At 41.1% G+C, this 26,730-nt stretch overlaps 1 protein-coding gene across 1 annotated transcript in view; it reads left to right on the forward strand.

Annotated features, from left to right (window-relative positions):
* Positions 1-26,730, forward strand: part of KMT2C (lysine methyltransferase 2C) — a 192,060-nt gene that overhangs the window by 65,187 nt on the left and 100,143 nt on the right. Inside the window, 3 exon segments of the mRNA XM_050321434.1 lie at positions 10,197-10,403; positions 13,768-13,907; positions 15,530-15,639. Of these exon segments, the coding sequence (XP_050177391.1) occupies positions 10,197-10,403; positions 13,768-13,907; positions 15,530-15,639 (457 nt within the window).

Genomic DNA, 26,730 nt, shown 5'->3' on the forward strand with positions numbered 1-26,730 from the left:
CAGACCAATTGCACTATTCCCCCTTGCTTTGTTGCTGCTGCTAAGATCAAATCTGGAGTCTGGAGATGGAGGGCTTGGGTGCTTTATTTCATCAAAAAGAAGTGGTTGGTGAACATCTGTAGATTGCTTGAACAAAGAAAATGGTGAAAAAGTGGAAAAGTAGCAGTAAACTTCTTTATCTTTGTTCCACCCCCCCTTTTTTTTTTTTTTAATCTTGAAGTGCATTACAAAACTTGTAACACTCAGAACACCACTTGATGGAAAAAGAAATTGTGGAGTGGCAGACAGAGTAGATAATTTGGACAGAATAACACTGCAGTGATGGAAGGAGGAGCTCGCTCTTCAGGCAGGAGGAATTAGAGAAAGGATTGAGTATTAAAATATGTTTAAAAAATTATTGGAGTTTTTAAGTCAAGCACATGTTTTAGGAGATACCAGTATTAAGATTAATTTTGAAACTGATTATTTCTTTTCATGCTCATGTATTACAATATTATTTTTAGTTTTATATGGATATTTTTCTCCAAGGATTGTTTCTGCAGAGGATGGACCTTGTGCATGACATAGGACATCTGAAATGATTGCAGTTTTGCCTTTACACTTTTAGATCTAGATCCATATAAGCATTTACTGTATCTTCCTCTGAAGTATCTTCTGCATCTGAAAAGTGGACATAGCATTGCTTTGTGTTAAAAAAATAAATTATTTAATAATAGTGAAGTAATATTTCAGCATTATATCAATGACCAGTCTAATCCAGACTGAAATTACTGCTTTGGCTTGCAGGGCACAGTTAAAGACTAATACCACACACTGAAAAATGAGAAAAAAGTTAAATATTTACTGGTTGTGCATCCTGTCTGTTCATGCATCAACCAGGGAAATGGTCTCCAGAAGAATTTTATGACAGATCATTGTTAGAGCAGCTCCACCATAGGGTGGGAAGGGACCTTTGGAAGTCATCTCATTCCCCTCCTTTTCCAAGGCAGCTATCTACAGCTGCCATTCCTGACACAAGCTTACATAAACTGCTCTTAAATCTTCCAATAATAAGAACTCCATATCTTCCCTAAACAGTTGCTTCCACTCTCTTCTTTGTTTTTACTGTTGGAAACACTTTCCTCACATCTAAGCCACACTCTCCTCGTTCTGGGTTTATTCCATTACTGCTTGTACCATCTGCCAAGTATAATGGAGGACAGATTTGTGCCAAAGGGTCTTGGTTTATTTCCCCAGCGTGCTTTACCTCGTAACAGAAATCCCAAATTTGTTGCTACTTTCTTTGTAGATGGTGTTTTCTTGAGCTCCAGCTCTTCTCTCTGGTTTGTGTTCCTTCCAGATGGTCCGTGTCTCTCTCAGAGCACAGAAGGCGTGTCGCACAAATGGGGCCAAAGAAGGGTTCCACAGGCAGCTGAAATCCTGCCTTTTCCTTAGGCTGAACAATTGCCATTGTGACCAGAATGTATTTAATGCTCTCATGTACAACTTGTGCCCTGTGGAATTTGACACTGCAGTTAATGACATCCATGGCTGGGCCTTTAGGCTGCGCAGACCTTTGCTCTGTGATTTACTCTGTTTCATAGGAAGGTCCAACCACACCAACCATCCTTAGAAATGTGTCTTGCCCGGTGTGAGCAGGTGCTTGCAGCTGCTCCAGGTTTCTGGAGTCCCACTCTCAGCCTCTCGCAGATGTTCCGAGGCAGTTTTTCTGTCTCCCCCATCCTGCTAAGGCTGCTTGTCTCCACCTGGCTCTTCCTGCTGCTTACACCCAGCTGTCCTGCACTGATGGGCAGCCAGCTGAGCACTGGCAGGTCAGGTCTGATGCCTGGACAGATTTTCTTTCCTCGGGGAGATGGCAGTCAGACAGACAGAAGCACCCCACGAGCAGGATGTCACGGCTGGTAGTCTGTCAGGCTGTGCTGAAGGACTGACAGCAGTACTTGTTACAGCATGGATGCCTCCTTTGTCATAGATTGCAGAGATCTGTGATAGTCACAGGCAGTGGTAGGAGTCTGGGATCTTAAGTTCTATTCCAGTGTGGAGTGAATACAGATTTTTCATTTCTTCCAATAAAACCTTTTCTGGTTTTTTTTTTTGCCTCCAGCTTTCCTTGTCAGCCCCTTCTCTTTTCTCATTTTGTTGTCTTCTCTTTGTATTCCCATTCTCTTTACTTTCCTAATCCTAATCTCTGCTTATCAGTTCTAATCATTATTTCAGTGTCCACTTTGTTGTGGTTTATTCTTCTTTGTCTCTCTGCCTGATCTGCAGTTTCCTTCCCTCCATCTCCAGTGGCTCCCAGACAGGTGTTTGTGACATGATATTTCTTCTCACACCTTTAACCATTTTCTTGTTCATTTTCCTTGTTAGCTGTGACTCTGTTCTCTTCTTGCTTCCTTTGGCTTTCTGTGTGATCTGTATTATTTCCCACAGTCAGTAGTCCCTTTTCTCATCACCCTCCATTTCCCTCACACAGCAAACCCTCTGTCGTGCCCTGCCCATTCATTCATCATTCCTTCCTCCCTTCCACATCCCAGCTGACTGAAAGTACAGGCAATTTAAATGGCAAAACCTGCACTCACAGCATCCCAAAGCTGTAGTTGCAGATATGATCCCTGTGAGTGCCTCTGACCTTTGCCAGAAGGATGTTCCTTCACAGGGTATGGATGGTGCATCTGGAGTCTGCTTTCACACAGGGACTGAGAGAGTCTGGAGTGTGATTAGCGAAGAGAGAATTTCTGAGCTCATAGCCTCGACGTGCTAAAGCTCTGCTTGAACACATGTGATCTCCTTGGTGAGGCTGGAAACGTTGAGAGAAATGAGTTTGGATTAATTTTCATAGGGTTACAGAAAGTGTATCTCTAACTTCAAAAATGAATGTAGTAAAACTTAAAAAGTTTCGCAGAACAACAGAAAGATTGATCAGAAATCTTCAGTAGCTCCCAGTTAAGCAACTGAGAACCATTCACTCTGTAAAAGGTGTTGCAGAAGGAAGACAAAAAGCTTCAAAATCATAGGTGGCTGTATCCTGACTGTTTAGTTTCTTTTAATGCAAGAAACTGAGGGTCATCAATGAATCTTTTTAAGATTAGATACAGAATAAAAGGAGGTGATTCTTTGCACAGTGAACAGTTGTCCAGAGTGACACTGAAATCCTTGCCAAAGGATGTGGTTTGCTGAAAATTTATGTGAGGTTAAGAACAGACTGGGCAAGCTCATAAAAGAGAAACTGAGAAGGAGTATATAGGAATCACAGCTGACATAGGGAGGCCCTGAACTGAATGTACTGAGATTCACGGATGATATCGTGTCTGCCCTGCTCTTTGGTATCCCCTGTGCATCTGCTTACCCTACTTTGATGAAGCTTTCTTGAAAAAGTGCTGTTTAAAGCCAACTTGGTATATGGTAAATTTTAGTAATTTTCAGATAGTAAGACCCTTCTTAGTGTTTATATGGAGTTGCCTCCAAGAGGTGCTGGCACCTCTGTGGGGTTTATGTGGGTTTGGTGTGATTGTGGCTGCCCCCTCCCTGGAAGGTTGGGTGGGGTTTGAGCAACCTGGTCTAGTGGAAGGTGTCCCTGCCCACGGCAAGGGGTTTGGAACCAGATGATCTTTGAGGTCCCTTCCAACCCAAACCATTCTATGATTTCATGGTTGATTTCCCAAGAGAGGGAATTTGGCTGGAACGGACAGCACTTTCTGAGTACAAATACACACCAAAGTAGGAGGCCACAGAACTTTTTATTTTTGAAGTTTTATTGGTCAGAGGTTAATTCAGCTCTCAAAATTGCATAAAGTATCACCTTTCAGATACACTCACAGTTGATTCTATATAGGATTGTTCTTTGGGAGAACTCCTCAGTTCAGATGGACATTAAAGAACTATCTATATGGCCTTGGAGTAGGAGCTCTAAATTTCATTCATCGTTGGCATTCTGGTAACCCCTCCTGCATTTAGGGTTTGTGAAGCCCTAACTGAGCTTTAAACATTTGTTTAAATTAAAGCTGACACATATTGGTGCTGAATAAGAGCATATTTTCTAAATTTCAAAATGTCAGTTAAATGTGTTGTTTTGGTGGTGTTTGGAGGGTAATGTTTTCTTTCTTTCAAATGAGAAGAGTATCATTAAGTTGATTACATGGCTGTAGAACTCCAACTGTGCTGGTTTGAAGAAATTGGAAAGCAATTATTGCCTAATGCGGTTTAATTGCTTTGTGCAAACTTTTAGAATTCTTCACCTGGAGTTCATATGAACTCCCTCCTGCCTCCTTTTTTTTCAAGGAATTTTGCTGCATAAGTTAAATATTCATTTCAAACCCAACTCTAATAGTGTAATAGTGTCAAAACACAATTTCAAGTTGTTCTGTGATTCAGTTTTCTATTGGAAGGGGAACACTTAGTGTGTCAAATGTTTAAATACAGCTTGCAGCTGAGAACTTCTGCTTTTTTTTCTTCATAGTATCTCCATGTTGCCCTTTGCATCCTTCTCTGTCCTTAATATCCTTCATTCAGATAGGTGATTTATTGGGTTGTTAACCCTGTATCAATGTGAAGCTGTTATGCATCACCTAATGAGGTTTCTTCAGTCAGTTTTCCTATCAAGCTTCTTCATTATTGTGGTCTAGGTATTTACAGCATGTTTAGATGAAGCTGAAAAGCTTCATCTGAATCCCAGAGTTTTAGAATAACTTCACCTCTGTGAATATCTCACATGTATTAGAGCTCACACTGATGCTGACCTCTGGTGTTGTTTCAAGCCAGAAATCTTTTTTTTTTCTGTTTTCTTTTTTTTTTTTCACTTAAAAGGCAGCTTGTGGGTCTTGATTTGAATTTACATAAATGATACATTGGTGGATCTTCACCAAGGAGAAAAACAATTTACTCTTTAAATAACATTAAAGCAAAGGCAAAGTATTTTATGCGTTAGCACAACTTGGCAGAGCTAAATAAATAGTAGGTCCCCTGTAGCATTTAATTTAGCCTTTTAGCATATGTTTAAAACTACTAACAGGGTTAGGTGGGAGAAGAATTCTCAAGGCCAATTCTCATCAGTCTGCTTCGGTAATCAGTACGAATGATACTCTGAAGTTCTGTTTTGCTCCCATATATTTAACTTTATTGTGCTGAGCTTAATCTTCATTGTGAAAAATAGATGTTAAAATCATTTTAAATTTCTGTAATAACTAGCGTGTGTGAAAAAGACATCCTGAAGGCATTTCCAAACTTTGAGGAAAATTATTGCATAATTCCTTCAAAACCAAACAAGCTCATAGCAAAAATTACACGATACCCTCTTCACCCTCTGTTTCAACCCAAAACATTAATGCAATAGATCTTTACTCCTTCGAAATTGTTTGGTTTTGTTTTTTTCTTTTTTTTTTGGAGCTTCAGTGCAATTGTTATCATGGTAAATGGCTGTAGTGATCATCTGCAACGTAGTATTTAATGTAGAGGCAATGGCTGTAGCTGGTGGATCTTACTGGAATGGCCATGCCTCAGGGTTTTCTCAGGTGTAATCCATCGACTTTTCCTGTTTAAACAGCAAGAATGACTCATTTTCCTTGTGATTAATTGAAAAGGTGAATGCACAGCAAAAATTCTTTGGTAATCCCGGTGCCACAGTAGGCTGGGAGGGATTTTGGAAAAGCTAAGAGATGAGCATCTCTTGAGCTGAATCCATGAGTTTGCATTTCAGCTGCTGACAGCTTTCCTTCCTCTCCATGGGATGCTTGGGTTTCTCTGGGCCTGCTCTTCTGTGGGAAGGGGACCTGTAACACCTCTCTGCCGAACAGGCAGCTGCAGGATCGCCTTTAGTCTGCCACCTTCACCATTTAGTGCTGAAAGGGTTGGATAACTCCAAGTGTCTTACTGATAATGGTGTGCAGCATAGTCTACGTGCTGTCTTCCTTGGCATTCAGCTGTGTGGGAATCCTGGAGGCATGGAAGGAAGTTATTCCTATGAAAATGAGGAAGGAAAGTTTATTTTCCCAGGTGTATAAACAGAGTTGCAGGTCCATGGCAGTGCCCCATATCATTGCAGACTGTTGTGCCTCCTACCCATGTATAAAAAATCTGCAGGAGAGTGGGAGTGGGACCCTCATCTGATATTATTGAGGGTCACACAAACTCACCTGGAACCAATCTGAAGGTTTCCAGCAGCTGCACAGCACTCAAAGTGAACATCTGTGAGATACGGGGCACGGCATAAACAAAACATGTTTGCTGAGCCATTCTGCACATCTGCTTGTTATCAAGGAGCCTTGGCTGACACAGGACACCCCAGTGCCATTTCCCAGCTCAGAAGGATCCAGCAAGGGCTTCTACTTACTTTTGGAAGTCTCCCATACTATAGGGAGACTTGATGTGTTTTAAGTGTTGGTAATCCCAATGCTCAGCCTTAATTAAAAAAAAAAAAGTTTGGGGGACTCTCAGTTTCACCTTAATTCTCTAACTGAATATTTGCAAGCAAACTAGATGATTTTTCTCCTCCTCTGGTTGTGATTTAATATTGTGCAACTAGTTGCCCAATACTGCGTGTGTTGAAATGAACTCCTTTCAGCTGGAAAGTCTGTATTTTAGGATGAGTCCTGATGACTGTATGTCATCGGTCAAGTAGAGGAAATAGTGACTGCTCTCCTTTCCTCCAGGATTAACTGGCTGCAGGGCATTTTGTTTTCCTTTCTCGGGGTGTGGACAGGGGAGGATTGTAGCACTTTAGGTTCTTGTCAGGGGCTTGAGTAAATTCTGTGTGAGGAGGAGGCACTGACCGAGACAACTCAATGAACTAAGAACTTGTAGAAGGAAATGGCTGCAGAAGAAAGAGTACTGTGTATTAAAATCGGTGTGCATCTGTGAAAGCCTTTGGGATGAGGTGAGCTATATAAGCACCTCCTGGTAATAAACCACCTCTGGAACTTTAAACCTGTATAAAAAAGTAGCGTCTGTTGTGGGAAAATTTAGAAATTAAGTTGAAGTTACAAATAGTGATGAACTTACATTTTGGGTTGGAGCACCTAAGATATATCTTAAATGGAGTATTGGTGAGCTGCTTCTTTCTTTTCTTTCTTAGTAGCTTATAAAAAGATTTGTGACACATCGTCTCTTGCTTTTTATCCCATTTTGAATTACCCTGTTCTTAAAATATGCTAATTATGATAACAGATCTAGGGTTTGATCTTAAGAGTTGCCAGTATCTCAATTTCGCTATCTTCAGTATGAGAGCTCTTCTTGCATCACAGATTTAGATCCTCTAATTGCATATTGACATATGGAAAGTAGATTTGTAAGTACTTTCTGCAGTCCTCAGATGATAGGAAAAAATCTCCACCTTCTGCCCATACAGACATAACTTAAAATATTTACTGAGCACTTAAACTTAAAAGGCTAACATGATGGAACTGGCCACTTTGTACTGCATGGCAAGCCAGCCACGTGGCATGTTGGGAGGCAGAGGAACGTGGCTTTCCTGCAGAGGGTCTCTCTAGTATCCAGATGCTGGGAGGGAGTTCACTGCCACTGGCTGTTTATAGGTATCTGGGTGTGTGATATACTTGAAGCCCTTCTGCTTACCCTCCCTGGAAAGTGTGAAACCTTTTTATCCCCCCTTTTATAATCCCCTTTCCCTCTGTCTCAGCCCCACGGTCTCTTGGCAGTGGGCAGGGAATGTTCTGCTGCTCCTGTCTCCAACTCCTGTGTCCGTGTGTTCACAAGTCCTTAGCGGAGGGTTCCCCCAGCACCCTCCCTGTGGTGAGCACTCGAGCCCTTGCTTCAGCTGCAGTCCCCAGCTTTGCTGGAGCAGGAGCAGTAGCACGAACCATATGATTCTTGACAGCTTCACAGCTGCCCGCACCACGCTGCAGAGTAGCTGTGAAAGTCGCTGCTCCTGTTGTTTCACTTCACTCTGCTGCAGAAAAAGCTACTGCTGGAAGTTGTGGTGCCAGAGCTGCCTTACAGGCTCCAGAAATACCAGCTTTACTCCTGTATGCCTTTTCAAATAATACCACTTGAAAAGTTGGTGTATTTTTTTTTTTCTTAGTTACTGTTTCATATTTCCCTTCTATAAACCTTAACATTATTGCATGCTTGCTACGACTCCTCTTTAACGAGCTTTGTTTATTTGTTTGTAATTATCCTCAAGTCTTTTAATGAACAGTGATAGTCTGCCCTAACAGGATGTATGAATAATTATTTATTCCACTGTGGATAATCTTGTGTTTGTAACTAGTGTAATTTATATACCATGGTGCTGCCTGTTTAAATCTCTTAAGTCTCCTCACAAGTCTCTTTAGTCTCAACCGGCATAAATAGCTTTGCTTTCCCTGCTTAGGAACTCTGCCTGTGAGGCCAGATCAGGTTTCACTGGCAGTCTAGTGGTTATAGTCACTGACAGGCAAATAATAGTGTACTTGTTGCTCTATCACTCTAAAAGCCAGCTGTAAAATAGACATATTTACTGGTTAGCTGTAACTATTCATTTTTCACTGTTCTTACGCTGTCTTTATCCCTATTTTCTTGGCTTTTTTTTTTTTTTTTTTTAATCTTCGGGCATCTCTTTCTGAAGATTTCTGGAACGTGTCAGACGTTTGCCATCAGCTCCGGGGGTTGTGCTGGCTCACGCTGGTCGTGTGCTCAGGCAGATCAGGGAGGGATGTGCGGCCGAGGCCGCGGGATGAGGACAAATGTTTCCTCACAGTACTGTGGGAGGGTACGATTGGGTACCACAACAGGGACTTGTTTTACCTGCCCACCAACCTGCGTGTCCCCAAAGGTCCATCTGTGTCAGGCCAAGTGCAATCCCACCGATAATCCATTGGTAAAAGTGTTTGGTTTCATTCATTTTGGGCTTGTGATATGCTGCTTCCTTCCTTAGCATCTGACTGTAATAGAAGAGCAGTTCAAAGGCATTTACATACCCACTTCTATTTTCTTTATTTTCTTTCTTCTTTTTGTTATTTTTACCTGGTGTTGCCTATGGGGACAGCGAAAAAGATCCATCTCAGATTATGTTAAAACAAATCTCAGGGGCTTTTCCTGCATTCTCAGGGATTTCTGTTCTGATCTTTTTCTTTCCTTTTCCACTTTCACCTTCTTCTGTTGCTGTTTTTGTCTCTGCAGGCTGAAAAGCACTCTTTATTTTTCCCCCCAGAATTTAGTAAATATTATACAGGAGTTCAGCCTTAAGGTTTTCTCTTCCTCCCACTTTACTTCCCTCCTCTCACTCATGCAGCACAGAGTGTCCCAAATCCAAATGTGCCACCTTGGAGATGCACTGAAATCTATTTAAATGGAATCCAGGCATAACCAAGCCTCTATCCAAGTGCCTGATTCCCTGAGGCATCTTTCTGCGGTCTTTGGGGCATAAATACGAAGAAAACAGAATTGCTCATTTAAGCATTAAAAAAAAAAAAGTGTTAAATGGCCTTCCTTTAATGCAAACTGCATTGCTTGCAGAAGTTCACATTTTAAGTTTGTGGATATGTTTATTATAGAAATATTTTTCAGTAGCTTCCATATGATGTGACACAAGGAGTGCTGTCAGAGCTGTCATTTCAATCCTGTCGGTATGTTATGCATGTTAAAACATAATTGCAAATGGCACACGGCATTGCAGCGGTCACAGTTCTTCTGTAAATATAAAATTCCTCTAGTGGAACTTCTAGACATAATTTTGTTTTTAAATATGAAAGTAAACGAGGATATTTGGATTTTTTTATGTTGTATGCCCTGGTATGTGTGACTGCAGCTATTGCTGTTATTTTCTCATTATTTCATTTTTTTCCCATGTTTTATTAAACCTTTTGGTATTTGCACATTGTGTTACATGTAAGCTGTATGTGCTTCCAGAAAGGTGTGTGTGTAATGATGTTCTGTATGTCCTGTAATGTTCTGATGCTTTTTAGCAAGCATGTGTCTAGAGACACAGAATTTTTGAAATTATTTTTAACCATTTGAATAAGTGGGGATTTTTTTGGTTGTTTTGTTAATCATGCAGTTTTGTGAACAAAAAGAAGTTCTTTTAATGTAACTGTAAATTAACTGGAAATAGTGTTTCTGAATATTGAATTCTGATACCTGACAGCACTTGGGAGCTTTTGTTATTTAGTTATAAAGGGTTAAATTGGAGTGAAAGTTGCTCTTTGATGGTGTATCCTCTGGTGGTTTTCCCCAAAATAAAGAAGTAATGATCTTTCCTTTCACAGCGAACAACTCTGCGCCTTTTGTTACTGTGGAGAACGGAGCTCATTAGGACAAGGAGACTTAAAACAATTCAGTCCAACTCCTGGGTATGTTATTCCATGGAAAAACCAGCCTTTAAATAAGAGTGAAGCCAGCGACAGCACCGATGGAGCTTGTGAGAGAACTCCAAGGCAAAACTCAGTGCCGCGCAAACAGAGAGGACAGAAGAAGTAAGTCCGTTGTACAATAAATATTCACTGTTTTTGTTTTGCACGAAGTCCAGGAAACACCTTTACTGATCCTGTGTTTGCAGTAAGCAAATAACTTGTATTTGTGGGTTATTAACAAATTTTTTGAAGGAAAAAGCAAAAAGCCTAACCAAAAGCAGAACCCCAGAACAACCAACACGCGAGCAGCATAGCAATAGCTCTTCTGCTTTTTAAAAATGGTTTGGTTTCTTCCCCTGAGTGAGAATCCTCACTCTGGAAGAACACGGAAAAGAGACATAGTTGCTGCAAAGCACAGATCTACTTGTGAGGTGGAATTAAAAGTATGTGTGGGGGTAGATGACTGGATGGACTTTTGACACCTCATGTGTTGTGTGGACTGGAGTAATGGAAGCCTTTGTCCATCTGGTCAGAGCTTTCCCCATTGCGCTCCAGAGCTGGCTCTGGCCCTGGTGCTGGTGCTGTTGCAGGCACACGGCAGTGGTTCTTGCCCTCCAGGAGTGGGGTTTGCTGGCAGCTCTCCCAGCTGGGTGGGTTTGGCGATCACAGGGCAGCACCCCGAGGGCTCTCTGAGGGATGCTGGGGGCGTACCCAGCTCCAAAACCAGGGCTCGTGCAACGCACGGTGTGTCTGGCGATGGCATTTGGATGTGACCGTTCAGAGCCGCACTCGCAGGTCTACTCGTTGGCAGGGGATGTTTGTGCGGTGGCTGCTGGTGAACGTGGGATGGTGGGGGCGGCGGTGGCTGCGGGCTCTTTGGGGCTGAGAGCGATGCAGTGGAGCCGTGGGCAGTGTGAGGCCGAGGGTGGTGCAGGGCTGAGGGCTGAAGGCGGTGCAGTGATGCGGGGCCACGGGCAGGGCGGTGATGCGGGGCCATGGGCGGTGTGGGGCTGAGGGCGATGCAGACGGTGCGGGGCTGAGGGCAGAGCGGTGATGCGAGGCCGTGGGCAGTGCAGGGCTGAGGGCAGGGCAGTGATGCGGGGCTGAGGGTGGTGCTGGTGCGGGGCTGAGGGCAGGGTGGTGATGAGAGGCCGCGGGCGGTCTGCACCGGAGGCCAGGGATGGGCTGTGAACGCAGGGCTGCGGGTGTGGGTTGAGGGCGGTGTGGTGATGTGGGGCTATGATGCGGGGCGGCGGGCGGTGCGGTGATGCGGGGTTGAGGGCGGCGAGGCCGTGCGGGGCAGGGCAGGGTTGAAGGCTGTGCGGTGACGCCGTGCGGTGGATGCGGGGCGGTGGTGCGGAGCCGCGGGCGGTGCGGGGTTGAGTGCGGTGATGCTGGGCGGTGATGCTGTTCGGCGACGTGGGCTGAGGGCGGGGCGGTGACGGGATGCGGTGACGGGATGCAGTGCTGCGGGGCGGGGATGCCGAGCTGCGGGCGGTCCGCGCCGGGGGCCGGGGTTGGCTGCGGGCGCGGGGCCCGGTCTGGGGAGGGAAACGAGGAGAGAGGCGGCGGCTCCGCCAAACTCAGCCTGTCATGTGTCAGAGCTCAGCGCCCGGGCACTGCTGGCTGCCGGAGAGGCTGTCCGGGGTGTTTCAGGCTCGCTGATGCTTGTCAGGAGGGTAAAAGTGCACGTTGTGTAATGCCGATGTAGAAAAAACGGGTTTTCTTAAGGCTAATAGAGGTAACCTGCTCTCCTCAGACAGTTACTGTGTTCTGCAAGTATATGAAATGTTATTTACAAAAAAGGCTACGTACAAAAGATCAGGATGGGGTGGAAAGTGATTCAGTTCAGGGTGAGATTGCAGAGTAAATTGGGATGTTCTGTAAATGGATGGGTTTGATCTTGTGGGAAAGCTTTTTACACAGAAAAATGCCTGGTCAGATCGAAATGTAGTTTTTCTTAAAGATTCTTTGAACTCCAGTGTTGTGAGCAGCAGTTTAATGTCAGAGGAGACTCCACTGTGAGGGTGGTGAGGCCCTGGCACAGGCTGCCCATAGAAGCTGTAGGTGCCCCATCCCTGGAAGTGTTCAAGGGCAGGTTGGACGAGGCTCTGAGCAACTTGGTCTAGTGGAAGGTGTCCCTGCCCTTGGCAGGAGGGTTGGAACTGGATCCCTTCCAACCCAAACCATTATTGGATTCCACTGGACATGAGCAGTGTTCAGGAAAAACCAATGGGTTCCTGAAATGCTTTGTTAAGGAGAGTCTTTATGTTCATAGTGTCAGAATTAATAGTTTTTGGGGTGGGGTTTTTTTGATGTTCCACTTCTGTCATGACACAGTTCGTGAAGATATCATGTAAGAGTGGAAAACTTCTGCAGTTTCTTGGATGGTGCAAGAGAGATTGTTACTCTTTTCCCTAAAAACTAAGGGGTTTTTCATGTATTTATGAATGTAATTGGTGAAGTAAAGCGTGCATGGTTTCAGGGAGGCAAAGTTATCACAGTTATTCCAGTGCTTACTGTATCTATTGGCAAATGCATACATTTGAGTTACTAATAGGAAGAGTAATGAAGTTCAAAGAACGTTAATAGAAAATGCAGCACCACCTTTCCTACCAATTGTTGAAGCATCAGTGATCAGTAAGCCAAATGCACATCTTTAGATGTCCAAGATAGTTTTTTGCCTGCAACAAGTAAGAGTGGAGTTACCACTTCTGTTTGTTTTTTTTTTAATTGAATAATTTGAATTGTATTAATTGTTTTCTGTACAGATTAGAATTTGGGGAACAAATTAATAAGGTTGTAAAGCAGACCCTTCCATGTCAGCACAATATAGTGGTCTTGATATCACTGCATTTTTTAATTCTGCTCTCCCCTCACTTTTTTTTTCTTAACATCTTGATGGCACTGTACAAAGATGTTTGTTTCCAAACAGCTTTTTAAGTCCTGGTCTCTCTTCTACCCTCCCCCCATAGTTGCTGTATTTTCTATAGGCACCTCACCTCTGCCAGTCCCTTTGAGGACACTGTCAGTGCTGCACCCTGGGCCAGCTGTTTGCAGGGAGAAGGGCCTATAAAAGCTGCAGCTGGTGGTTGCCACTTGCACCGCTCTCTTCTCTTCCTTCTTTATCTCTTCTTCCCCAGAGTAACACAGACTGATTGCTGTTACCTAATTGTCCATTCTGAGGGTTGGGCTAGTTTTAATCCCAAACAGAATCAACCTTAAAAAAGAAGCGTGTGTGTCCTGAGGAATTGAAAGAGTGTAGGCTTGTTTACTGAATAGCAGTTTTAACTGAAAACTGTTATTGGGAAAAACATGGAGATAAAGTCTGAGGAAGAAAGACTTTTGTTCACGTTGATTTATATTTTATCGTGTTGGGAAAAATTTTTAATCTCTTGCCCTGAGTTTTGGATCATTTACAAGTATCTGGCTAATTGAATGAAGAGTGTGGTCGCTTCTAAGTGTGTTTTTCTGCTCCCTGATACAGATCTCGATCGAGTATAGCATCATGTACAAGTGTAAGCACCCAAACTGCTTCTGATGATCAGGTTGGCAAAGTCTGGGATGAACTCAGTTTAGTTGGCTTACCAGATGACATTGATGTTCAAGCCTTATTTGAGCCAACAGGTAAGATCTGTTGTTGTCCTCCTTTTTTTTTAATCTTGTCCAGTAGAAGTACAGTAGCTTTAATGACAGTGAGTGAGGTTTTACAGCTGTTGATTTTCTGTGCTCTGGTGTTTGTCAAGTGTTTGATGGTGCTTGGGTAGCTTTTGCCCATGTCAGGTGGTGTTTTTGTATAGACTCCTCTCCAAGTACTGGGCAGAATCCTCAGCTTTGTCTGGGGAAATATTTGTAATCTACTGCTGAACTGGTGTTCAGGTAGTAATACCTTCACTAGCATAATTCTATTTTGGGTAGAAAAGGAGAAAGAAATGAGGCACAGCTTTCTATGATTCTCAAGTCTTAATCCTTACTTTACCTAATCTCTTGCTGCAAATATGGGGTTATTGAAACAGTGGATTTAAAAGAGCAGCCTTGCTAGAGCAGTAGAGGCATAAAACACTTGTACGTTTCCAGAATATGCAGGTTTCCTGTCAGAAAAATCTGATTTGTCATCTGCTCTTTCATTTTAAAGGAACTTTTCTATTAACTCAGTTATGAGTTACTTTCTCAGAAAGCATCTATGTCCAAATGCTTTGATACCAGTAGTCCACTCACATATTTTGCCTAAAAAAATGGAAATTTATGTGTGTAATAATATAAATGTCATTCTTTTGTGAGTGTGGAAACTTATTTCAAAGTCTAATTAAGAGAAAAAAATTAATGTTTTTTTTGTTTAAATAGTTACACCATAATGTGTGTGTATGGGTGGGGGAGTTTATCAGTCTGCATTTTTATGGTTGTTGTTATTTGTAGATGACTCTTCCCAAGCCTGTACAGAGATTTTGGGGATTTTGTTGTTGTTGTTGTTGCTTGAATAATTAGGTTGACCCAACACCTAATTTCAATAGCTAATGCAAAGCATCATTACTAATTCTTTATAAAGCTGTCACAGAGTTCCTCTGGAAGTATGCATCATTTACACTGTGTTTCCCAGGACTGAATTAGGAACTTCTTTTAAGAGATACCTGTTAAATTCTGTAAATTCTAAATTTTTCTGTTACATAGGTAAACATTTCTAATTTTATCTCTATAACATTTGTTATATTGACACAGGTTTCTCAGTCATTTATGTGGTGTTTCTGTTCATACTGTATTTTGAGCTTTTAAACATTTTGTGCAGGAATTCCAAAGCATCACATGAGCATGTTCTACATGGACATACAGCTCTGCATCCAGTCCTTGGGAGTCCTAAGTTAAGAGTACAAACATAGGCAAACGTTATCTATGGTGAAATACAAGATCAAATGTAACTCCCTGTGCGTGTCACACAGGCATTGAATGTAGAATCATAAAATCATAGAATCCCATACAGCCCAGTGCTGTGGTTATGTGATCAGGCAGCTGAAATTTAGAAAATTAGAAACAGATATACAGGTGTGTTATGTATAAAAGCAAATAGCAGAATATTTAGTGTCCGAGAGTAACTGCAATATATTCAGTGTATGATCATGTAGGCATTGAATGTTGCAACAAGGAAAGAAGAGGAAGAGACTATCTGTTCTATCTGGTGAATGTTTACTGCTGGAACTGAGTTCCACGCTTGGAGGAAGTACAAGCAAAGCTCTTTCTCTTCCCTGACGCATTAGGTCACTGCTGGGCTCATCACCGCTGTGCGGAGTGGTCAGTGGGAGTCTGCCAGACTGAAGAGCAGCTATCGGTGAACGTGGACAAAGCTGTTGTCTCAGGGAGCACAGAAGTGAGTAAAAACACTTGAATGCTCAAGTCTGTAAAAAAACCACACATTTATAATAAGGTTTCTTCGTATGGGTCTTTATGATAAAATCGACCGTTGCAATTTATTAAAAAGGCTTAGGGAGTCGCATGGAATATGTTGTTAATTAGTTTTGAGGTAACTTGAGTGTAAGAAGTACCAGACTGACCAAAACAAATTAGAGACAAAATCATAATAGAGTTCAAATTAGGAAATACTGTGCTAGGCAGAGGAAATATTTATTTTGCCAGTTTATATTAACTGCCTGGCTCAAATGTAGTCGATTTCTTGATTACTTTCATACAGTTTCAAAAAAGCAGATTAGTATAGAAAAAATAGTTTCTTCCACAAAACATTAGTTTTCAGTTAGCTTAAATACTGATAGAAATACCTCTGAAATATTTAATCTTTCAATTTGAAATGGTAATGGCCAGTCTTCGCGAGCGAAGATCCGGGGAAGGTCTTTCCACCTTCCAGCCTGCGCATTGGATTTTTTAGGTGAGACACAGTGTGCGCGGAACTGAGCCCACCCTTTAATCCTAAGGTTCATCTGCCGGGGCCAAGCGAGCTTGGACGGTGGCAGCGAGGTCCTTAGGACGTAGGTGGGTTGCCTTTAAGGGCTAACGAGCCCCACCTGCCCGGGAGTGGCCCTGACCGGGAATCGAACCCGGGTCTCCGCAGTGATAGCGCGGCGCCTTTACCACTAGACCACCAGGGGCTCCGAAATGGTAGTGTCTTTGGATAAGTAGGTACCTTTGAGAAGGGTGGACTCCTTCCAGTGTCGCATTCTGACAGCATTCTGAAATGTTGAAGATGTATTTCACATTGTTTTTACCACATGTAAATGTATTTTTTGTCATATTTGATCACATATGATAGGGGGTTTAATAATTCTATTAATTTTTATATTAAATCAGCCATGCTATCAACAAATCTGTGTAATTTTTGCTGGTTTTCCCATGATCACGTTTAGGCCTTTTCTTACTCAAGTCTTCTTATTTTTCATGCATTATACTAGAACAAAAAAATTCTGCAGAAGATACCAATAGATATTCTCCATTGTGTGGGCTAAAAAGCTACTTTAAGTCAGTGTTAGATACACAGATACAGCTTTCTTTACACCTTCTAATTTTGCTCATACTGAATAAATGCTTTGTTTTGAATAATTTAATTGATTTCCGTGTTTCTGCTTTCAAAATAAAAGCCTATTCAGAATGAATGAACCTGACAATATTAAGCTCCAGATGAGCTTGAAAATGTTAAAATATTTGTATATGTGTGTCTATGTATAAAAGACTTCAATAAGAATTGAAAGAACAACCAAAATTGAATATGTTGGGTTTTTTTAATTGCACTCTGAGAAGTCTTTGTCCCCTTGTTTTTTGGCTAATGATGGTGGCTTTGTAGTCATTTTGCTCATTCCCATCAACAGTCATTTTCATCGTAATATTCTGGTTTCTAGCAGAAGTCCTGTTTGAGGTGTTCGTGTCTGTGCTTTGCTCTGTTGAATTTCCTCCTGTTTTCGTTATTTCAGTTTCATTTCTCTCTGTGTCCTACCTTGCTCCTCCCCTGTGCCCCGGGGTGAAGGTGCCTCACCGTTATGTCATCAGCACCTTTTAAGCTTTGCATGGATGTTTATAATGGACGTGTTTGACTGAGAGTTTTTGCAGGATAGCACATTCCTCTGGTGTTGCACTTTCCGTTTTGTCCCTGTCCCTTCACGTGCTGCGCTGTAGCTTCGCTACTGATCTTCTCAAATTCTGCCAGTAATTTTTAGGTACCCCTGTTGCACAGGTTTCAGTGCAATGCAGAGGGAGGAGAGAACTTCAGATCAGGTTCTGTTCTGCATATTTTCTGTCCAACCTTTGCTGGAACCACTGAGAAACTTTCTTTGTGTGGTTCAGCATTCAGCCAGTGAAGAATGAGGCCGACTTGGTTATTCTCTTTTATCCTTCTTGTGATGTCCCCAGGGAGAGCAGAGTAAAGGCACAACTGTGAGGAATAGCTAGATGGAATGGGATTTTGTTATCCCACGAACACACTAGGGAATTGTTTGCTTTTTATTTTTCCCCCCCCCCAAAAAAAGAATAAACTCTGCTGTAGTTCGCTTTTCCTGACCACAGAGCAGATATATAGGGGTTACTCAAAGCGTTTATGTAGAACTGGCTTGGAGCCCAAGTAATCCTCTGTTTACTTATGTCCAGGTTGTATTGCTTGTTAATTATTTTTCCATTACTTTTTAACTTGTCTCTAAGATAAAGAAGGCAGAAAAAAGTATAAGGTGCTGGTTATCCTATGTGATAGTAGAAAAGCTCAAGGGAAGATATTTTCTTTGTGTGAGAGATTTTTAAAAAGCTTTGAATGAAAGGTGTACTAATGAATTTAGTGTATGTTTCTGTGTTTACAACATCTTTGCATTTGGGCTTCTTTCTTGTGTGATGTTACTGCATTTTAAAAGAAAAGTTCTGTTTAGATGTTCTGAATGTTGTTGGCAATGCAAATGCAAGTATGTGCTCAGGGCACACAGAAAAATGGTTTAAATAAATCCAAGCTGTATGCTATTTCCTCTACTTGCCACCAAATTTGCTTTGGGTTTTGTTGTTGTTTGCTTGGTTGGGGATTTCTGTCTTCTTGGAAGTCCTTCTGGCAGGAGGGACTGGTTTATGATGTGGTCTGCAGCACTGACATCTTTCCTTAGCTGGGAAAGTACATTTTCTTTTCCTTCTGTTCATGTAAAATTGAATTTTTGAAGTCTAACAAACTTCTGATAGTATAGTGCGTTGGTTTAGGCATTTTAATTTGCATAGAGCAAGCAGTTTTGGGTGCTGTTCCTACCTTGAGGGTCTCTTTAATTTGTAAGCTACATTCATGTTTCTCATTAGTTAGGCTGCCTATTGTTTGCAAATCTGTTCTAACTGGATATGACAGTGTTTCTTATTACTCTGTTTACCAGTTGAGATGTCCATTTGGCTTCACTGAACTTGTGATTGCATTAGTAAAGCTTGTGTGGGCATGTTTCATTGACCTGTTCCAAAGTATGTATGTTAATTCATTTTGGTTCTCTTCTTGGCCCTTGTTTGCTGAAGTACAACACTAGGGAGATCTCAGGATCTGTGAATGTCTCGCAAAATGCCCTGCTTAGCATATCTTTCTTCTTCAGTTCTTTCTTTTGATTCACTCATTTTGAAGGCCTGGCAAAGACATCTGACCAGCTCATTTCATGTATTTGTGTCTAGACAGAGGTGGGTTCTTTGTCTTTCTTTCCAAGTCTTGGGTTTGCTGTTCTTTACTATTCATGAGTGCACACACTCTGCATGTGTGAGGTGTTTGAAGTCCTGTGTATCGTGTTGGTTTATGGCAACAGGCAAAGAAAAGCTGGAATACACAGTCAGGTTTGTGGTAGTAGATGTGCTCTGCCCTCTCACGGGTGGTGTTGGTGCCTCAGTTCATCTCACTGCTTGTCTTGCTTATCTCAGCAAGGCAGAGTCGTGGATTTTCCCAGAACTCCTTTCCAACTTTAAAAGGTCATAAGGAAGAACTGGTGATCCCAGTGACAAGCATAGTGCCAGAGCTTTTCTCAGGGTGGCTCTTAATAATTCACCTAATTATCTGTGTAACTTGTACAGTATGTAAGGTAAAGAGCCTCAACTACTTCCCCCACTACTTTAATAATGTTTCATGGGGTTTTGGAGTAATTTTGTTTCAAGTTTTGGAAGAAAAGAACTCTTCGAAATATAAAGAGGGAAGAGAAAAGCTCCAGTGATTTGTTTGATCCAAAACTTAACTGAATTTTCTTATAATTCATGAGTGTTTTGCTCAGTATAGAAAGATCACCAGAGTAAAGAAAGCTGTCATCTCATCAGCTTTATGAAGACAGACTTTTATTGGTAAGGTGTTCCTGGAAATATCTGGGGTAAGATGCAAAGATGGTATGAAATGGAGACATAGTAAGATAAACCAAGTAAAGGAAACTGATTGAACAGAAATCAGAGATGTCTGGATTTTCTGGACAAAAAAATGTGGACAAGCAGAGTTTTCAGCTTTCTCTTGTATTTTTGGCTTCACTCCTATGCTTTTTTAACTATGTTACTTTTTTATATTTGGAAATGTGAACTTCCTGGCATTATCATTTTAAACGTAGAGGCCTTTAAGGCTTGCATCTGCTCAACTTTAGCAAGAGTGGTTTCTGAAATATTTTCAGGTATTTTTTAAATACTGCTTTGTAATTTTCATGTTTATTTTACATATATTGAGTAGGTTGCTGTTTCTCTAAAGCTTACTACTTGTCTGCCTTACACTGTCTAGCCATAACTCCTCTGTATGCTACAGAATCCCAAATAAAGTGAGCAGCTTTCCCCCCCCCCCCAATATGTAAGTAGCTCAATTCAGAGTAAGTTTAAGGAAGTAGCTATTGTGTTTGAACTACTTTTGAACAAACTGTGCACGAGAAAGGAATGCAATGGTAACTTTCCCAGCCAGCTTTCTCTTCTGATAAGATGTAGAAAGCAGTTTCCAAGTCTGGGAGGGTTTGTCAAGGACACCAAAGTCAAAGAAAACAGTGTTGGTGGAAACCAAGAAGGAGTTTCCTATCTGCTTGAAGACTGAATAGGAGAAACATGATAGTAATGAAAAGTCTAAAGCAGTCATTGCAAAATTCTCTACTACTCTGTTTCTGTTTTATAAAATGTGGATTTCTGTTTGCTCTGAAATTCTGTGTAGCTATTTACATATTTATCTACTTCACAGCTTTTATGTTTTTTTTTTCCCAATTCAGGACCAAGACTCTTGCAGCCAGATTACAGTGAAAAATCACTGTAATCTCCCACCCATTCATTTTTTTTTTTTTTTAGTTAGTTAATCAGGGCAGTGTCTCCTCTCTGTACAAGGCAGCTGTTTGCAGCTCCTGCTGGGTTTCTGCAGGCAGTGTTTGGCACGTTGTCCCTGCTGAGAACTGGAGGACTTGCTGCCTTTCAGAGAGGCTAATCAAGAGTGCCTTGCCTTGTTCCAGGCTCAAAGTGATCTGCTGTTTTGACACTCCTCTCTCCTGTCAGCCCTTTTCACATGGTAACACAGTCTTTTAATTTTTTTTTTTTTTTCTTAAGGCAGCTTCCCTTGAATTCTGTCACCAGAGGATCAGGCTGTTAGTAGATGCTTCCAAGTTGGGACATTGTTACAAGGCTTGCATATTAAATGTCTCACTCAAATGTTCCATCCACTGTTTTTAATTCTTTGCTCCAGACTCGATTCTAGTTAGACCAGAAAGAAATAAATTGAGGCAAAAGTTGGGGAACATTTAAAAGGTTTATACATTTTTTAAAAGGTTTTGTCCATATTTTGTATGTATCTTCACCCCTCAGCTTCAATACACTTCTCATCTCGTTGAAACTTTTCCTTGTTAGTGGTGTGTGTGTGTTTTATTTGTGCTGCTTCAAGTTGAAAACCAATTCCTTTTGTTGTTCTGTGTGTGTAAAAGTGAACAACAACATCCAAATATACTGTAAACTTCATGAACTGTGGAGTATTGTGCCCATTTAGCCATAACAATTTTTCATCTATCTTTAGTTTTTGTGGACAAAAGCTGTGAGAAACGGTTTGGATGACAGAATCCTGAATGTAGTGATGGTGTTGGCTTCATATATGTCTCAACCTAGAGGAACAGAGCATGGAGTGATGTCTTTTTTTTTTTTCTAGATAGAGTGCAGGATTTGCAATCCTTGATGCTTTAAAAGCTCCCTTCTTCCTTTTTCATTATTGGAAGAGCTACTAATTCTTAAAGCCAGGGGAAAATGCATTAAGAGAATATCATCTCTCATAATTTATACCATTTCTGGGCACAGTCCTCTATTTGCCTATTTTTCAAGGACAAGCTTTGTAACGTGAAACTAACCGAGCAGCTCTGGAATTCGGAAGTTCCTCTCCCAACTCTTGAGTTTTTTATGGTTCTTTAGCACACACAAGGCCCTTGACTTCTCCTCACCTCCCTTCACTGCAGCTTGGGAGTGACTACCTGGCTGCTCTTTGGTGTGGCCTCTGATTTTATCTTACGCGGGTTTTTTCCTGTAGTTGCTTTTGTCCTGCAGCTGAGGAAGGAAGTAACTGCAGGAAGTATTCTTCCAAAATAACGTCTCTACGTTTTTTATGGGTGGCTGTCTCTTAGAGAACTCCAGCACAGAATGTGCTAGAGAAAGACTAGAGGAATACTGACATATGTCTCATCAAGAAGACACTTGCATGTGCTTTAGGTTGGTAGTTTCGTTCAGTTCCTGGCATGTTCTAGACAAACTGTAACAGTTCAGCCATGGGGGCCATGGATTATTTTAGTTTTGCATTAATTTCTCTCTTGTTATTCTGGGAGTTTCTCTAGAGTTTTGTCACCTTTTCCCTGCTGTTGATGACAACTGTTGTTTTTAAAGGACCATAGTGACTAAGGCTACAGCTTTGGTAACAGTTTAACACTGCAAATTATCTTCCATGAATTACTCTGTTCCAGAGTGGTTTGGATTGCGGTCACCTAAAGCCAGTTCCTTTGTGTCTTGGAGCATGTGAGTTAGATTGTTCTTACAGCTTGTTAATGACTTTAGAAAGGCTGTGTCAGTGTTTTATAACTGTATTTTCCAACTTCTGCAAAGCACCTGCAGTATGTTAAAATTATCATAGTTGGCTGTGGTTTGCTCTGTGTAATTCTTCTGGTACACCTTTGTACACCATAAATGATGTCAGTACAGCTTTGGTAAATCTGTTCAGGTTCAAGAACTGCCATGGGACCTGTACGTGTGTTCAGATTTTTGCAGGTCCAGCAGTTTGAGAACAGATATTTGCCTGCTTAGTAAGACCTACAGTTTAATTCTCCTTAGGATTGTCACGTGAATAGCAATCAAAGTTTTCTTTTGTTTGAACCAAAATAAGCTTTACCATGACATATTGTTGTTCATTTGAGGCCACAGAATCACTAATGATTTGAGTTGGAAGGGATATTGAAGATCAATTCCAAGTGCCTTAGGTGGGCAGGGACACCTTTCCTAGACCAGGTTGCTCTGAGCCCCATGATAGAACAAGGGGGAATGGCTTCAAACTGAATGAGGGTGGGTTTAGCTTGCATTTAGATTGGAAGAAATTCTTCCCTGTGAGGGTGATGAGACACTCAGGTTCTCCTGAGAAGTTGTGGATGCCTCATCCCTCGAATTGTTAAAGGCCACGTTGAACAGAGCATTGGACAACCTGGTCTTGTGAAAGGTGTCCCTGCCCATCACAGGGGGACTGGAACTGGATGGTCTTCAATGTCCCTTCAGCCCAAACCGTTTTTTGACTCTGTGATTCTATTTTTTTTCTTCTGCAGAGAAACACAGAACAGAAACATGTAAATGACACTTCCCACAGATAAAGAGTATTGTTCCTATCAAAACACAACACCTCTAAAACTACACTTTAGGACTTGGCTTTCAGAAGACAGGTTTCAGTTTCCCCAGTTGTCTCGTGGATCACATTTTTTAGAACAAAATAAAATACATTTTTCTATATCCCTGCTGGTATTTAAGACAGTGAAGTAATAGTTAAAACAGAGTAAATGCAAATCAAGAACTATATGCTTCTCTGCTTCTAACATGTTTTTGTAATTATTTTGGCACATAAATTATGGATACCTTGGGATCTAATTAGACTCCACACTTGCGTGTGGATCTTCAGTGGTGTATGCAAAAGTTTGAAAGGATTGCTATGAACTAGAGTGGTCTGTCTGAATCGTGTGGTCATAAAGTGAGAGGGAGTAGCATGTGGGAAAAATGTGGCTAAAGTAAAGACTAAGCACTTTTCATGAAAGAAGGAGTCTGAAAATTATTTTAATTTTGAATTTTTCATTTATTGAGGGGGGAAAAAAAAAGGAACTTCATTTATTTTCCTAATCTTTCTGATGTGTTTTTTGCTCGTGAATGCTTTGGTACTGGGGTAAGTCTGGGTACATTACTGAAGGAGTGGTTGTTTGTAAGTGTTGCTTGTGGCAGTGTAATTGAGGTTTGTTGAATGAAGAGCTGATCTGTTTTTTCTTCCCTCAGCAGTTGTTAGATGGATTGATATGGCAGATTTGTCCTGTCTGATGTGAGATACACTGTTACCATTAAGTCACTTTTCAGGCCAGCCAGCCAGTGGAAAAAAAAAAAAAAGGTATAAAAAGCTACAGAATTAAACTGAAACTATTTCATTAAAAACTTGTTTATAAAATAATCTGATAAATATTAGGCTGACTTTTTCCCTAGCCAAAATCTCATTTAAATAAATACAGATTTTTTCGTTTTTTTCCCATAATTTAACACTGTTATTGTTACTATTCCAGTTAAGGTCTTTGGAATTTTTACAAGTGGAAAAGTTTATTAAAAATATGAAGAAATATTTGTTTCAAGGCTATATGAGACATGCCCAATTTAGCAGTTTTTTAAAATTAGCATCTCAAGAATAAAAGATGTTCTTTTATTTAGAGACATAAAACACTGTCCTCTTCATGTGCTAATACAGAGTATCAATATGCCAAATATTGGCAGAGTGTTTGATTTAGAGCTTTTTCTGGGTGCTTTTTGGGGAGTTTGTTTCTTAACAAGTGCAAATGCTTTAATGTGACTTTTCAATCTCTGTAGTAGTTCCTTGTTTGATAACCTCCTGTCATCATGATTCTGACCTGTTGATTAGAAGAAAGATCACAGGGTCATGTGAGACCTGTTTAGCTGTAGGTAATTTTTATATCGTCTTCATCACGTTGATTGCATTTACAAGACGAAGGCAGCCTTTAATTTGTGAATCAGAGTTTGGAAGAGAATTTTTCTTCTCAGATGAAGCAGAAGAAAAGACGTACATTTTTAAACAATTTTTTTAAATGAAATTTTTCTTTTGATGTGCTTTGTTCTGAGCCTTCTGTGAAATAACATCTGTTTGTATCCCTACCTATTTGTTTTCAAGTATATGAAAAAAAAATGTTGTGAATTTATCTGCATAGCAAGTAGTGCTGTCAGTGCACATTACAACTCACTGATCACAGTGAAACTGTGTCTTGTTCCTTCTTTGGTCCATAAGAACTAAATTCTAGAGCTTAACCCCTGTCAGGTGTTGCAGAGGGACAGTGACCTCTGCATGGATTCTAATATATACATTTTAGGTTTAAGTTGGTTTTTTTTCAGAGTAGGGAGGACTTTTGATATATTGTCTCTTTTTTCCAATGCAGTAATAAAATTTCTCTTTGCCCAGTTCCCCCCTACAATTTTGTGACCTGAGCAGAATCCACCTGAATGATCTTTTCCACAATAACTGCATTTCTGGAATACAGTAGCAAACAAGGAAGGAAAATACTTGGATTACTTAGCAGAGTGTCTTTCCTCGAGATGGTTTGTGTGGCATCATCTTAAGGGAAATCTTTGATTTCTCAGCCTCATGCATTGCTCTTTCTCTCCCAGTGCAGTGGCTCCCGCTGAGGTGCCTGGAGGAGGTTCTGGGGGGAGCTCACCCTGGGAGCTCCCTCTTGCCACTGAAGTAGGAAAGCAGGATCAGCCTCAGAGTTTTCAGTCTGTGGGTGTTTTTCAAGCTGAATGCTTTGAAAAACGCACCTTTCTTGACCTCCAGATGTTGAATAGGTGGGTGCTGGAATCGGGAGAGAGATTGTTGCTACAAAGATGTTTCTGGGAGGGTTTTGGTGCTGAAGAGATGACAGGAATTGTGGATGCTGGGGGCAGTCTGTGAGGTGTAGGAAGCAGACAAAAAGGACCAGGGGCACAGAAGGAGACTTGAGAAGCAGCAATAGCCCAGCACTGAAAGCCGAAAAGCCTGGCTGAGAAACATGAAAGGGCCTACGTTCCTGGAGGAATTTCCAGTGCAGGTTTCCTTTATTCAGTAACGTTCACTGAAATAATTTACCGAAAGCTCTGAAGTGAAATTGTTCAGTGTGTGTTCCAAACTGCTGAAGTGTGTTTCACAAAGACCTCTTCTTCCTCTTGCATGACTTGAGTGGAAAACACTTTTTTTTTTTCATAATACACCCAAAGAAAGTCTCTATTTTTTTTTCCTCCTCCTAATCTTTCCCCCCCCTGAGTATTTCTTAAATGTTACTCTGAGCATTAAGGCAATGACATAGTAGTTCACTAACATTTTACTTCAAGGTTTTATAATCTATGGGGGTTATGTGTTAAAACCAGGGTGAACCTGATCTCTGAAGAGGACAGAAAGCTCACTAAAGGAAAATTGCACTGTGGCTTAAATTAAGAATGTACTTTCTTCCTCAGCTAATGTTACAGTTTGCTGGTGGGACTGACCCATTTCAGGGCTTTGCAGTAGAACATGAGAATGTGGATACTTGGGCTTTTCCTTTCTCCTGTCTTTCTGTGCTCAGCAGTGGTGCAGTCCTTCAGTGTCCACAAATCAGAGAAAATTACAGTACAATGTCCCCAAATTTTATATGTAGAACGTTGAAATAACAAGATATTATTTCAGAGATACATAAAAATTATTTGCAAGTGTATTTAAATTGTTATCTAATTAATATTTTTGGCAAATAAGAAGACTGGAGCTTTCTGTATAGTAAAAAAAAGGCAGGAAACTATTATACCCATCTCTTTAACAAACATGTCAACAGTTAGTCCATGGAAACGTACACAAGGAAGTGTGACAGTACCACCAATCTCCTCATCTTTGTAGGTATTTGAATGCAACCTTCATTTTCCAACCTTACTATCACCTCACTCGTGGCTGCTTCTTATTTAAATATTTTATATTCAGTCTTTTCCATAGATAGTATGGATTGATCTGCTGGGTTTTTTAATGTTGGTGCTCAAAGGTCCAATTTTGCCTTTGTGTGAGGGTTGTATTTATAAAAAAAAAAAGACTAATCATTCTTTTGGAGTTAATATTGGTTAGTTTTCATCAAGGGCAGGTCCTCATTATGCTTTGAGCATTATAGAATTTAACAGGCATCCTCAGCAGCTTCTACCTTAATATATAGCACAGGAAAAGAAGGAAAAAAGACCTCCATGGGACTTGTTGTAGGTATATTTGCTCAGCTGTAGCATTGTTTGGTTAGTGTTGGACTCTACTCTTAGTTTCATA

The sequence above is a fragment of the Myiozetetes cayanensis genome, unplaced genomic scaffold (assembly GCF_022539395.1).
Source record: "Myiozetetes cayanensis isolate MyiCay16 unplaced genomic scaffold, myiCay2020 scf1, whole genome shotgun sequence".
Lineage (NCBI taxonomy): Eukaryota > Metazoa > Chordata > Aves > Passeriformes > Tyrannidae > Myiozetetes > Myiozetetes cayanensis.